Source organism: Cryptotermes secundus, unplaced genomic scaffold (genome assembly GCF_002891405.2).
Source record: "Cryptotermes secundus unplaced genomic scaffold, Csec_1.0 scaffold7477, whole genome shotgun sequence".
Lineage (NCBI taxonomy): Eukaryota > Metazoa > Arthropoda > Insecta > Blattodea > Kalotermitidae > Cryptotermes > Cryptotermes secundus.
Window position 1 is genome coordinate 27,092 of NW_019719483.1, and position 15,145 is coordinate 42,236.

The 15,145-nt window shown below is 40.8% G+C and overlaps 1 protein-coding gene across 1 annotated transcript in view; it reads right to left on the reverse strand.

The window, feature by feature from the left end:
- Positions 1–15,145, reverse strand: part of LOC111866752 (sialin) — a 34,468-nt gene that overhangs the window by 4,139 nt on the left and 15,184 nt on the right. The window contains exons 7-10 of the mRNA XM_023855991.2: positions 10,617–10,772; positions 8,886–9,018; positions 5,811–5,969; positions 3,092–3,177 (exon numbers count right to left, since the gene is read on the reverse strand). Of these exons, the coding sequence (XP_023711759.1) occupies positions 3,092–3,177; positions 5,811–5,969; positions 8,886–9,018; positions 10,617–10,772 (534 nt within the window). The remainder of the gene's footprint in view (positions 1–3,091; positions 3,178–5,810; positions 5,970–8,885; positions 9,019–10,616; positions 10,773–15,145) is intronic.

Sequence of the window (15,145 nt, forward strand, 5' to 3'; positions counted from 1 at the left end):
CACCACCACCACGACGACAATCGCCGCTGCCACCACCACCACCACCACCACCACGATGATGATCACCACCACCACAACAACGGCCGCCGCCACCACAACGACCAATATCACCACTACTAACATGATGACAACGACCACCACCAACACTACAATCACCACAACCATGATCACTACCACCACAACCATGACGACCATGACCCGCACCACAACGACGATGACAACCACCACCACCACCACCACCACAACTACCACCACTAACCACTAACTCCACAACGACCACCAACACCACCACCCCAGCGATCACGACCACCACTACCACCTCCATGATGTATACAACCACTGTAATCGCACCATGCAGGAACCTCAGCAATATTCATTTACATTCTTAATTATAATGTACTACAAGTAAACGAAATGTATTCCTGTTAACAAAAGATGAAACACAATTGACCCCAGCACCAGCAGGCGCCAAGGACGACATCTGGTCTTTCTGAGGGACAAGCAAGCTGCAGGTCACTGGAAAACCCAGGACAACAGGAAGTACCTCACTGCGTTTTCTGGGAATTTCAATGCTTAACTTTGGCGGTATGAGTCTTTTAAACTTTGAGACTTGACAGATACGAGTCGCAATAATTTTCAGAAGGGCGTACCGAGCGATCGTTAGTGTACCTTCATTTGTTTAAGAGCTGTCAGAAGGACCGTCTTGTACTTAGGCTCAAATTAACATGGATCTTGTTAGGGATTGGCGGAATGTAAATGAGAGTAACACCCAAATTTTGGATTCAGCCAATCAGCAAAATTTCAGAGGAGAGGAAACCGGCCGTTCCAGGAACCATCAAGAGTTCTGCCTCTCCGGAGGAGTCAGTCGTCTTAGTGAGTAACAGGGGTCAGTTGTCTAAAGGGAGTAACAGGAGTAACGTCCTGGACGTTAAATCGGTGTTGGCCGAGTCCGGTGAACAAATTAAAAAGTGCTACAGCCTTGTAATATGTAATTCTAGTTCACATCTATAATAAAGAGCAACAGAGTTGGTGAAGTGTGTGTTTTGAGTGTTCTCTATCTCCTTGTGTGAGCAAGGCCCAGAAGTCGCCCTGAGACAGAATTTTGTCCTACCATCTGAGCAGCCAAAATCCCAAACGCCCGCCCATCCACATCCCCCCCATTTCTTTTCCCCGTTTCAAATTCGTGGATTTCACTCTAGTCCACTGGCGCCAATACAAATTCTAATTCAGAGTAATCCCACACCCTACCCTGAACCAGACGACAACAAGGAAGCGGCGGATGAAAGTGGAGATCAACGTAAGGACACTAAGAGGACAGTTATAAGCGGCGCTCAACGCTTGAAGTCCCACTGAGTTGTTCGGTTAAAAAAGTTATAAGTGGCAATCAACTTGTGGGGCTAGAAGCCTCACTGAGTGGGTCAGTTATACCACCAACACCACGACCACCACCACTACCACCACCAAGACAATGACCATCACCACCACCCCTACCACAACCACCACTACGAACATCACCACCACGACAACTACCACCGCAACCACCACCACCAGAGACATGATGACCACCACCACCAGATACACGATGACCACCACCACCTCGACGACGACGACGGCCAACAACACCACCACCACCACCTCCACCACCAAGACGATGACGACCACCAGCACCACTACCACCACCACCAATACCACCTCCAAGATGACCACCACGACCACCACCCCAACAACCACAACCATGACACACACCATAACGACACCCACCACCACGAAGCTCACCAACATGACCACCACCATCACCAACACGACCACAACAACCACCATGACAACCATCATCAACACCACCATAACCACATCAATGAATGCCACCACCGAAACGATGATGATGACCAGCACTACCACCAACACTATGACGATGGCTACAACCACCAGCACCAAGATGACCACTACCATCACCACGACCACCACCACCTCCACGATGACCACCAGCACCACAAGCACGACGCCCACCACCACAACAACCAACACTAGCACTATGTCCACCATCACAATCTCGACGACTACCACCACGACAACAACTGTCACTACCACCACCACCACCACCACCACCATGATCACCACCAGCAGCACCACGATGATGATGACCACCACCATGACGACGACGACCACCAACACCACGACCAATCATCACGAAAACTACAACCACCACCACCACTACCAATCACCACGATGACGACCACCACCACCTCCAGATGGCCAGTTATAACAACAAATGTTAAAGTATAGAAACAAATGAAACAGAAATAACTGAAGAAATAACCAGATGTCAATAGAACTTTACCGGCCATAATTTTCAAAAGCAAAATGCAATCAAGAAGGAGGCTTTGGTGTGGAATCCACAAGGACAAAAGAAAAGAGGAAGGCCAAAATTGTAATGGCTGAGAACAAACCGAGAAGGAAGCCTTGGCTGCTGGTTAGTCAGGGGAGAAATTAAACAACTAAGATCCAGTGGGAGCTAAAAGACGATGATGATGATGATGATGATGATGATGATGATGATAAACATGATGAATGGAGGCAATAATTGAAAATAAAATAAAGGGACCTAAAGCACAAATGTGGAAGTTTCTCCAGTAGCAGGACACAGAAATTGTGACCCAGTCCACCGAAACCAATTTTTAAGCTAAACAACACAATTAAATTTAAAAGCCAAGAATGAACCCTGCCGGGATGTGGGTGACCCATGCATGAGTGTAGGTGAGGGAAGGAGGGAGGAAGGTAGGGTAAAGGAGGAATAGCAGAAGGGAAGGAGTAGGTACAGTGAACTGCTGCCGCCATTGCTGCCACTGCCACAATCACCGCCACCACCACAACTACCACATTCACTACTATCATCACACCAGCCATCCAAGTACTAACCTGGTAATGTAATGTAAACCCTCTCATATATATAAATAATACTGACTATGTCTGCAGAGTCTCACAGTTTAAAATAATATATACAAGAGTATTATTTTAGTTTGTTTTATGACAAAATATTTTACAATACTAATGAGCAGCTTTTTTGGATTGTGATTAATATTGTTGTACTTACAAAACTACTGTTCAGAAGGCTGACTGCATTTGGAGACAACACTCCAGGAATTAGTGTCAGTGTTTTAATAATACCAAGGAGTGTCCCTGAAAGAAGAAATGCTATTGATGGAACAAATTTCAGGAAGAAGGCGGAATCTGTAAAGTTCAAATTATCCAAAGGTTTAAATAATTTATGTCATAAGCACTGGGTAGTGGCCACGTGATAGCGTAGTTGGTTGAGGCACTATGCTACAAGCTGGAAGGTCATGGGATCAAATCCTGATGATGTGGATTTTTTCAATTGACCTAATCCTTCCAGCCAGTCTCTGGGGTCAACCAAGCCTCTTAACAGAAATGAGTACCAGGAATATTCCTCGGTGTAAAGGGCATAAGACTGACAACCTCACTGCCATCTGTGAGCTGATTATCTACAAAATGTGGGAGCCTCAACATCTCACAACCCTATGGGTCTCCATGGACTGTTACAGGGATACCTTTGCTTTACTTTATTTTACATAAGTACTGGGTGTTATATACACTCTTCAATCCTAACAACTTTCTCTTTATTTCATATATTACATTGGCCAGTGATTTAAGCAATTTAGTTTAATTCGGTTTCCTCTTTAAACAATGTTAGCAAGATTTCAATAAATGGTTTTGAACTGGGGATGTTCAGAATGTTCCTGTACAATTAAAATGCCTACAGAATATCAGACCAGAAAATCAGCTGGTTTCAGGCATATTTAAATTAATATAAATGTGCCTTGATTCATCAGTATATCAAAAAGGAGTCTACTTTACTGGCATAAAAGTGTTCAACAATCTGCCACAAAGTATTAAAAACTTGGGCAATGATACTAAAAAGTTTAAATCAGAGTTAAAGAATTACTACATGCTCATTCCTTCTACTCTTTAGATGAATACTTCAATGTAAATAGAGAATGATGTAAAATTAAGTTATATTAATTTTTAAGCTAAAATTGCCTGTACTTATGTATGTAACCTTTTGACTTGTTCTGTATCCAAAGGTACTAACCTACTTAGGATTTATAGAATGTAAATAAATTCAATTCAATTCAATGAAGATGACTGCTCAGCTAATGCCATGAGCCAAGTTATCTAAGATTGTTAGCAGCCTTACTTCTATGCTTTCAACATTCCCTAATGGCTTAGAGACAGACACAAGGTTACTGCGCCGTGTTTTACTCAACACTTTGGAAAATTAAAAATGCTTTGGTAATTATTATGGAACTTGCAACACTAAAACTTTTAAATTGTGTACGATTGTACTATATCTCCATATTTCAACCCATAAAATATGTTGTGGGGCACTCTTTAACGTGTGTCTTTGTCATACTCCTATGACAACCCACTTCTTCGGAACAGTTTGTTGGCCCTGAAAAGGACCGTGGCTGCTGAGATGATTGATCGGTGAGGTAGCGCGGCGCGCGCCGGTAAGGAGAAAGGCTAGTTGCGGTGAGTGGAGTGGCCGCAGTGCGACCGTGGCAGCTGGTTGCTTGGTTGCCGTGCGGCAAGTGATGGAGGTTGCTCGATCGCAGTGCGGCGGTTGCTGGTGAAGGCTAGTCGTCGAGCGCGGTCGTAGTAGCCATGAGGCAGTGGCTACGCCAGAGGCCCAGTGGGTCGGACCGTAACACGACCACTGGCGAGTCCAGGCGCGGTGCCCCAGTGAGTCGGGTGTGAGAGCGGTGGAGGGCCGAGGCAGTCGTGCCTGGCGCAGCCTGCCGATGTCTCCGAAGACCGAGCGCTGGCGACGAAGCCTGCTGGCTGAAGTTGCTTGATGTGGCTAGCTTGTAGACTGGTGATGTACTGTATTAAACTGCATAACTCTGCTTTTTTATACGCTGGTCGGTGGGGCGGAGCCAAACTCGAAAGTGAGGAGAAAGAATTGATTGGCTAGCGCGCGTAATGGTGTAGACGCGGGCTAGCGCCGAGCGTAGTATAAATGCGATCGTTTGAAGCAATCTGATTGGTTAGCGCGCGTGATGGTGAAAAGTGATGTGAAGAGCGAGCGTTGCAGAAATGCGTGATAATGTGGGATGTTCCCACAATGTACTTGATGTAAGAATTGACTTATACTTTTTTCTCTAAATCTCATGTTATCTAAAATTGCTGAATCATAAAGTGAGTAGACGCAGTCATTAACATACAAAACTAGTGATCATTATCATAGTTCACAAATTTAAAAACTGCTAAAGCAAGGTTATTTATTTTTATGTGCCAATGCAAAAAACAGAAGGAACGGGTGACAGAAGGGTAGAAAAATGTGAAATAACTTTAAAAGTAAGTTTTGTACACACATAATCAGCATAACCATGTCTGTTTAAGTAAGAATATATTATTTCATCAGAATTAATGAATATCAAGAAAAGAAATAAATTCTAGTAGAAAAACCATGCAGATATATTCAAAAACCTCAGGATATTTCCAGTAACATGTCTCACTTTCATTCAAGAGACCTGCCCAGTTTGGATGCCAACCAGTTAACTACATGTCATTTTATAACACAGTACCTCAGGAATTTAAAGTAGCTCAGTTACTAACAAACAGTGAATGTTCTGAGAAATCTGTTTTTGGAGACTGGAATACTGTCCCTGTACATCCTTCTAAATATGAAATGTGAAATTCCACAAGAATACACTTCTCAAGTTTGTTAAAACTCAAGTGAGCTGTCACTGGAAATAAACTTCTTGTTCAGTACTGTATTGCTGCAGACCTACCTGCAAAGTTGGGACTGAGATCAACAATATTGGGCAAACTGCCTGAAGAGCTGGCTCCCCCCACTGCATATGACAGGGCCAAAAACACTACAGCAACTGTTGAACTCCCACTGCCAAGGAATCCAAGCACTACAAGCAATACAGCAGGGATGAACTCACCTGCCAAAGAATGTAATGATACTCAGATACTCGATTAATCTGTCTTAGCACAATTTAATGTTTACCCACTCATAATCATACATCTTATCATGTACTAATCAGTTGCTTTGAAACAGAATAACATATTGTGACATAATGCCTCACAGACAGCATATTGGACCAGAGAAGCAGCCAGTGCTAGGCAACATTTTTGTAAACGTAACGCTAGAGTAACTGTCAGAAGTGATGTTTTCTATGTAGTGTGTGCCAATAGTGATATCATGCAACAATGGACAAAGTGTTGGAAACTGTGATTATTATGCAGCCTGTGCTGAGGCTGCATAAGAAATTAATTAGTAGTTCTTATGTAGCTGGGAGACAGGGTCAAATACCTCCCTGCAATTCATATGAGGCGATGAAAATGGAAGCCCCGAATCCGAGACAGTAAAATATGGTTGCGAGTTCCATGGGACTGGGACCCAAGAACGACTGCGCTAGCGAAGGCCAGCAGCAATTGTAAACAACAGACCCATCCTCTCATCAGAGAGCACCCCACATCAACAAACCTGCAACTGTCATACAGCAATAAAAATCTGGTTGTAAGCCCCGGATGGATGCTTTATTCCAAGACAGACTGGTTGACTGAGTGTTGGTCATCTCAGTTCTGAGACAGTAAAATATGGTCATGAGTTTGTGGGACTTGGACCTCAGAATGACTGTGCTGGTGAGGGCCAGGGGCCTGTAGTAATTGTAAATGACAGATTCATTCCATCATCAGAGAGGATGTTACATAAGGACAATGACCGCAAGTGTTCAGTTAAGAAAAACAATTACTGGTCACGAGTCTCAGTGGGGCTTGTCACCAAGACAAACTGATTGGCCCTAAACCAGCAGTTGTACAGTAACTCTGACTCTGACTGTGAGTTGGTTCAGTTTGGAAGCCAGTGGAAAATTAACAGCTGAAGTTGGAGATTGGAAGTCAGTTCAGCCTGGGGGCTAGCAGGTGAAAGGGGTACTGGCTGAAGCCAGTGGTCAGAGTATGAGGTTGCCACGAGATGGTCACTACCCTACAAGGACTTCAGCCCAGAAGCAGAGGAACACATCTGCCATTGTAAGCCGTAACCAAACAGTGTGACTGAGAATGCTGGTCTGTGTGTGATACATATCTGTAAAATGTAGTCACAAGCTGCAAAATTGTGCTCCAATTACCAATCCAAACCCCACCTACAGTCACTCCATTATGTGACAATATAAATAAAATAAACCTTTTGAATTAAACACATTGGATCAAGCTTTATGTGTCGATTGTTTATTGGTTTTTAACTTTTGGTCAATGGCATCTTGCTGGCAGGGTGACATGCAAAGGATGCTGGACCTTGCACATGTATGTTATAATTCTGTGACACATGCAAGTAAAGGTTAGTCCTTTAACACATGATAATATTTTAATATTTTTAATGTTGATATGCATGTACACTCTTAACATGGAAGGGACAGGCATTAATAAAATTTTGATCTGCGGCTATCTATACAGGGTCACTGTTAACTGATGTTAAGATTATCTGATCTTCACTTTCATTCCTCCATACATCATCATGATGCAGAAGCAACTACATTTTTTTTCTACTTCTACTATATTAATTGACAAAACCATTACCATGGACATCAAATGGAAAACCTCTGAGCTAAATCACTTGTGCTGTTTCCTTTTTAGTTCATAATGTTGAGTGAATTCAGTTATAGTGCATGATCAATATGTATATGCTCCCTTGCATAACTCATCTCAGAGAGCTCTTACTGATTAAGCATTAGACTGTGTACATACATGAGTTATGTCAACAATAAATGGAACTTTTTGTATTGGAACATGTGACCACTCCAGCTGCATCTAATGATATATTTGGGATTTTCATGTTTGTTTCTTTTATCTCCATTAATGCAGTCATATGGAGAATGTTTTAGCTGTACAAAGGACTTAATCTAGACACATCATTTCTATCATACACTATCTCCATTAAATAATATGAAGAATATTTTAGTTATACCAAGGAATTCTTCCAGACAAATAATGTCTATTGTACAAATGGAATATTTCAATTTTCATTGAATAGTTTGGTTTTTACATATCATACTTTCGTGAAAATATTAATATATCAATTAATCGACGTATGGTAAAAAGAATCAATTAATTAAAATATTTTCATGTGTATGAGTTACTACAGTTGAGGGTTGGAATGGTAATTGGATTTACTGAACTCTTACAGAATGTAACTACAAATAACTATAGAGCTAACACTAATTGACACACTGCATTTCATTAAACATGTTTGAGATCTACTATCTGCTGTACCTTTACAGATTGTCACCTGGTAATAGGTTCCAACACCATAGCTTCCTCAGCTTCCAAGTTCACGTCCTTACTGGCTGGCAACTGTCTCACAACTAACTAAACTCTAGACTTGTCCTGCTTATAACACCTCAGCATGGACTGCACAAAAAACACTTCTCCCATGTTGCATCATGTAGCTATCACACAGACCGCACAGAGAACAATGCTTGCCAGTTACTCTATTGTTGCATATTACAGATCTGTTACCTATTACCAAGCATGTTTGCAGAGGTGTTCCCTAGCAATTGCTGTTTCTGCTGGCTTCACAGTTCTTACCTTGAGCAAATATGACAAGATATTAATTTATTAAAGTCGTCCTTATTTAATCACATTAAGTACAACAACAGACTAAAACGTTAAAACAGACAAGTAAAACACAAATACACCTAACATAAAGCATCTGCCAAAGTCCAATTAATTAGGATAAAATAATAAATATGAATGGACAAACAGAGGATGTTTGAAATTTCTGCTCTAAAATGAAATTATTTTTTTCACAAACATGATCAACACTGCAATCCCATATATGAATATTGTAGTATACTAACTTGTGGCTACAGAAATTTTACGGACAGCAGTGATGGATAAATATTCATTACGGAGCATGAAGTCCATTGTAGTAGAGAAGGCAAGACCGAATGCAAACTTGCTGAGCTCAGGTATGCCAGAAACAAACCCATTCTGTAACAGTTAAACAGTTTAACTACTTCTCAAGACTTTAATGCTATGCCACTGTTGGTTTCTAAGAGAATAAGAGTTAACAGAGAGACAAAGAATACATAATATCTCAGATAGCTACATTGTATGAAGAGGTGTATCTAACATGAAATGTTTATATCAATAAATGTTGCAGTCATTTTCTGAAAAGTGGTTCAAACTAATCAGTATTTATGAAAATCCATCCTATATTATATAAAAGTGATATTTCATTCTGGTTTATATGAAGGGAACCCTGGATCCATAAATAGCAAAGTCTGTCCTATGTTTCACTGTGGCATCAATATGCAGAGGCAGAATTGTTGGATATGATGAAGCTAACAGATCTCCTGTGCAACATATCTAAAAAGCATTACACAGATATTTCATATATTGCACAATAAGTGGAATAAAGAAAGTTTGCAGGAAATAACTTTTCACAGTTACAACGCACATGTGCCTAATACGTAAAAAAGCCATATTTGCAGGACTACCAGAGGACAGATGCAGTTGTAGAGATAACTTACACAGAAAAAATCCTTTCCCCCCCGTATTAAAAACACAATAGTAAATGTTATCTGACATAAGTGTATTTAAAAAAAAATTAAAATTCTTGGTACAGTGGCTCCACTTTGACATGTAGATGACAAAGAGAATATATGTAAGATTTGAGGTTTTCACGGCGGTGACTATGAAGAAAGCAGTCTTCTGGGATTTGGCACCGTGTATATGTGTGTTAACCGACGTTTTGGAGGAACATATCGCCTCAATCTTCAGGGTAGAAGGAAAATTATAGGAAATCCGCAGGCGAAGAGACCGTGAGAACCGGCACAAGCGGTTGGGGGGGTGGTTATGTTAGTCCGTCATGGCCTGTGTAGCCTTCTGGACCCCCACCCCACTCCCCTAGCTTAAGGGTTAGTGCCCATCCTTTAACCTTGCCTTTCTCTCCCCAACACAAAACCCTGCTTCTGTCCCAGCTCCTTNAGATGGAGGCGATACCTTCCTCCGAAACGTCAGTTAACACCACATACACATGGTGTCAAATCCCAGAAGACTGCTTTCTTCAAAGAGAATATAGCTCAGATATTCAAAGAGAGAGAGAGAGAGAGAGGGAGAGAGTGAGCATGGGTGAGAGTGTGAGCGTGAGTATGGGTGTGAGTGTGTGTGTGTGAGAGAGAGAGAATGTGTGTGTGTGTGTGTGTGTGTACAACTGCATCTGTCCTCTGGTGGTCCTGCAAATATTCCACAGGGCTTTTCTGTTTCTTTTTATTGATATTCTGCTCTGTATATCAGGTCTAGATCTTTAATTTTCAGTAACTGTACTTGGTCTTTTGAAGGCCAGTAATTACAAACCTATATAATGAACACACAATAGCTTTCTTCATTTCTGAGTTTTTCAGATCTGCATCGATACTAGTACCATATTGGATGTCTTTGGCAAAGGAAACCTGTGTGTACACACACCCATGTTGGTACAAAGTGTTTCCAAATTTAAATATTAGTAATAGTCTGTTTAGCCATGATTGCTGAACATAGAGGATTAATTGTGCATTTAATTGGAGTAAATGAGCCCTAGTACTTACCGTTTTGATATCCAGCATGTAAACATTTTTAAAATAGGTAGGCAGCTGCATTGATAATGTGATGGTTCCCCACATGAGACCCTGTGAGGCAAATAATACAGCCCAAAATGGTCCTGACAGCAAGATTGATGTCCATGGTGTTCGTAATGGAGGGCTCTGCATTGATTAAAATGTTACTGTTATTTTTAAGTCAACCCTTATTCTTGCCTATGCTGCATGGTTAAAAGGGCAAGAAATGGAACAGAATTTTAAGGAAATAAGAAATAAATGTTTATTCTTGATAAGGAATAATACTTTGGACTTTGCACTGAATTGGAAAGTGTTCTTTTTAAAAAAGGAATATAGTATTTTTGAATTTCCAAATTTAATATAGATAATGTAATATCTTTTGAATAAGGGTCACTCATAATAATTTTTAATGCATTAAAATGTACATATAATTGAGAATTATATTATTTATAAAATTTTACACTGAAAATAAATCAGTATGCTCTGGTTTATAGTAAAATTGATTCAAGAAAAAAGAAAATTTTAAGAACACACTACTTCCTTTAGAGGCTATCACATTAGATAGATACTACAATTTTGTAATTTATAAATAAATATGAATTATCAAGCTCTGTATCTTATAAATGGTATATTGTAGTGAAAACTATTGTAAGTGAAACTTCTCCTGCTATAGTATACACAGGTTTACTACAGTTATTTCACGTTGGAAGCCTCTGAAAGTAAAGAAATAGAGATGAACACAAGGTACAACACAAAATGTTACATTAATTAGTTTGCAAATAAAAAGTTTATGTGTAGGATTTTAGATCTTTCACAGTTGTGGGTATGAAGAGTTCTGTCTTCTGGGATATCAAACTATGTAGTCCGTTGAAAGCCAACTGAAATGTCAAAGACACATGTTGCCTCCATCTTCAGCAAGGCTCTGCTTGCTACATGCTTCATGTGGCTTTCTTGCTTGGTTTATTTTTCAGTGCTGAAGATGGAGGTAACATGTTCCTCAGAAACATCCTTTAACTTTCAATGGACTACATGGTGTTATATCTCAAAAATGTAACTCTTCAAAGTGTTTCTATGTCACTGTCTTCCAAGTAAAATGATTGAAAAAATGAAGACTATATGAAGATTATGATCTACTGGGATGTGATACCATGTAGTCCGGCACAAGTTGGCTGACATTTTGAATGAATGTACTACCTCCATCTTCAGCATTGATGAGTAAGTCAAGACCTGTGCTGCTTGCTTGGCTTACTCTTCTTTCCTGAAGATGGAGATACAATGTTCCTCTGAAACATAGGTGAACTTCTATTTGGATACAAGATGTCACATCTCAGAAAAGAGAAAGAACTCTTCACAGTCACTGCCATGAGAACTTCAAATCTGACAAAAGCATACATTGTCACCAACTGTCATCTAAAATTAATCTTTATAGAATCAAATATTCCACAGTCTATAGTACAGTACTTAAAAATAAACTGATGCTCCTAATTCATAATCAGTGTTGACAAAGTTTGAGGTGTATCAAAAATTTATGTTATTTTATGAATCTGATCAATTTATATCTACAGATGACAAGACAAAACTACAAATAAATTTGCATTTCCTTCATTAGTAGTAAAAATCAAATTGCAATAACACCCATTATTATGAAATTGACCACATTGCAGACACAGATATATGTGAATCACATAGTGACTCTTAAATAAAAAGCATTTATTTGGAGTAGAAACAACAGAATGTATAAACGTTAAAATGAGTCATTGTTTTTATGAGTTATATCTTTAGGTCAAGCAATATGTGTAATGACAATCACACCACTTCTGACGAATTTGAAATGTTCTACAAAATCCAATTCTTCTTTCCATCTCCAAGAGTTGGAAATGCGGAAGAAAAAGCAATTGAATAACTGAACAAATGTAAGTTAAATGGTTAAGCTGTACATGATTAATGAAGCTGTATCAACTGCAGAGTTGTCACTGAATCTGATAAGAGGGTGATATATGCTGTAATCAGAAAATAAGTGTAGAAAAATCAGTCATGGTCCTTTGAATGGTAGTAGCCCTGCAATCACTTGCAAAGACTGATGATATGAGGCTCGTCCACAAAGTAAGTTTCCCTGGGGCCGTTTACAGAAACAAAACACAATTTCATGGAAATATTTATTGCAACAGATACAGCAAGTGTTCAGCTATTTTTCAACATAATCGCCACCGGAATTGAGACATTTGTCATACTGCGGGACCAACTTTTGAATACCTGTGTCGTAGAAGTCTGCCACCTGGGATTGGAACCACTGTGTGACAACCATCTCTGCCTCTCTGTCATTCTCAAAACGCTGACTCTCACCGGACAGGAATTTCTTGAGGTGTAGGAAAAGATGGAAATCACTGGGAGCAAGGTCCTGGCTGTAGGTTGGATGATTAGACACCTCCCAGCTGAACTTCTGCAGGAGACTTACTGTCCATCGAGCCGTGTGTGGCCTAGCGCCATTGTGCAGGAAGACAATACCGGCACTATGCATCCTGTGCCGCTTGTTCTGAATGGCCTGTCACAATTTCTGCAGTGTTTCACAGTAACACTCAGCATTCACCGTCTCACCTCTGATCAGGATATCTACGTCTGTCCCAGAATACCATGCACATCACTTTCCGCGCCGACGTCTGCTTGAATTTCGTCTTACAGGGAGATCCACTGTGACGCCAATGCATTGACTGATGCTTGGTTTCTGGGGTAATGTGTGCAATCCACGTTTCATCACCTGTGATGATCTGGTCCAGAAACTCGTCACCGTCATCATGGTACCGCTGCAGAAATGTCAATGCTGACTCCATGCACTTTGTTTTGTGTTCTGGTGTCAGTTCCTTCGGCACCCACCTGGCGCACAATTTCCTGAACAACAGGTGCTCCGTGACAATTTCGTGCAACAAGGAGCGGGAAATCTGCAGGACATGACTGCTGAGTTCCGTAATTGCGATGAGCTGATTCTCCATAATGCGTTCCCGCACAAGCTCCACCAGGTTGTCTGTAATGATGGATGGCCGCCCGCTGTGCTTCTCATCATGCACACTTTGTTGACCTGCTGAAAATTGTCTGCACCAGCGACGCACCATCTGCTCATGACGTTAGGCCCATAGACCCGGCACAGCTGACGATGAATTTCAATCAGCGCTATGCTCTGTGCATTCAAAAACTTTATCACTGACCGCACTTCACAGTCGGTGGGAGCTGGAATAAGAGCCTCCATCTTCAACAGCTGCAACGATGCTACTGTGGGAATGTGGGAAATTGCGTTAGTGAATGTGCCATGCTACATCATTGCTCTATCATGTATGCGCAGTCGCTTCGCACAATATAAGGTTTGCTAGCTGTGGGATGAGTGGGAAACTTACTTTGTGGACTATGAAATACCTCAGTCAAGTTAACCTGTGTGTTCTGTGAGTCCTTAAATGGTTATCTCTTAAATACAAGTCATAATTGATATAACTGGAATTAATCTGGTCAGTAATCTAAATATTGCATCAACTATGATAAGTGATTGGATGTTTGTGAACAAATTGGTGAGAAATATGATCATGGCCTAGTTCAAGATGCTATTATGGCTTCCTGTATAAGGGAAGACAGCACTAAAAGCATACACAACAAAATAAAGGACATAAAAACACTTAAATAGCCGCCAGAGAAGATACAATGAAAGTATTCTATGAAAGAAACTAATAACAAAAACAACGATGTGCCTAAGGGCACAGAAGACAAAGTGTAAAGTTCAGTGGTATCCCCATTAACGAAAAATGTTGCTTGATGATAGTCCATGTGTGGCCAAAACATATTGCAACCAGGAATGAATGTATAAATTTAATGACATTTTAAAGTATTGTGACGTGGATGGCGCAACAGGAAGTAGGGGTCACTTCAACTCTGCGGTCTTGTGAGTGACATCACATACCCCCCCTCCTTCCATCATTATGAAATGCTCAGTAAACACCCTCTCCCCACAGTGACATAACAGGGGACACCGCGGTTACTACGCAGAAATAACTCTTGGCAGTGTTCCCCAGCAACGCCTGTAAACATGGCATTTATGCAACAGCGAAGCAATGTGGGTTTTCCGCTGTCCGACTGAGGGTTTATAAGGGAGACTGGAATGCGTAAGGAGAGAGTTAAAATGTAGCAGCCCCGAAGACAGTTGAAGTCTAGCAGTCACGGAGTTCAGTTGTAGCGAGTGTGGATTGTGAAGCCAGACAGAAGATAGTTGAAGTATAGCAGTCGCGGGAGGAAGACCAGAACATGTGATTAGAGGTGATAGTGTGAGAAGGTACTGGGAGTGTGTAATATGGTGACACTTGTATAGCTCCCGTGTTGTACTGTTAATAAGTGAAGACTATTGAAGATAGTGTGAAAAGATTATTGTACAGGGTTCGTAAATTGTGTAAACCCATAACAGTGTTATAAGTATTTGTAGTTACGACTTGTAGGTTGTCAAATAAACCAATTAACAATCCAAACGGCGTCTTCAGTAGCAAAAC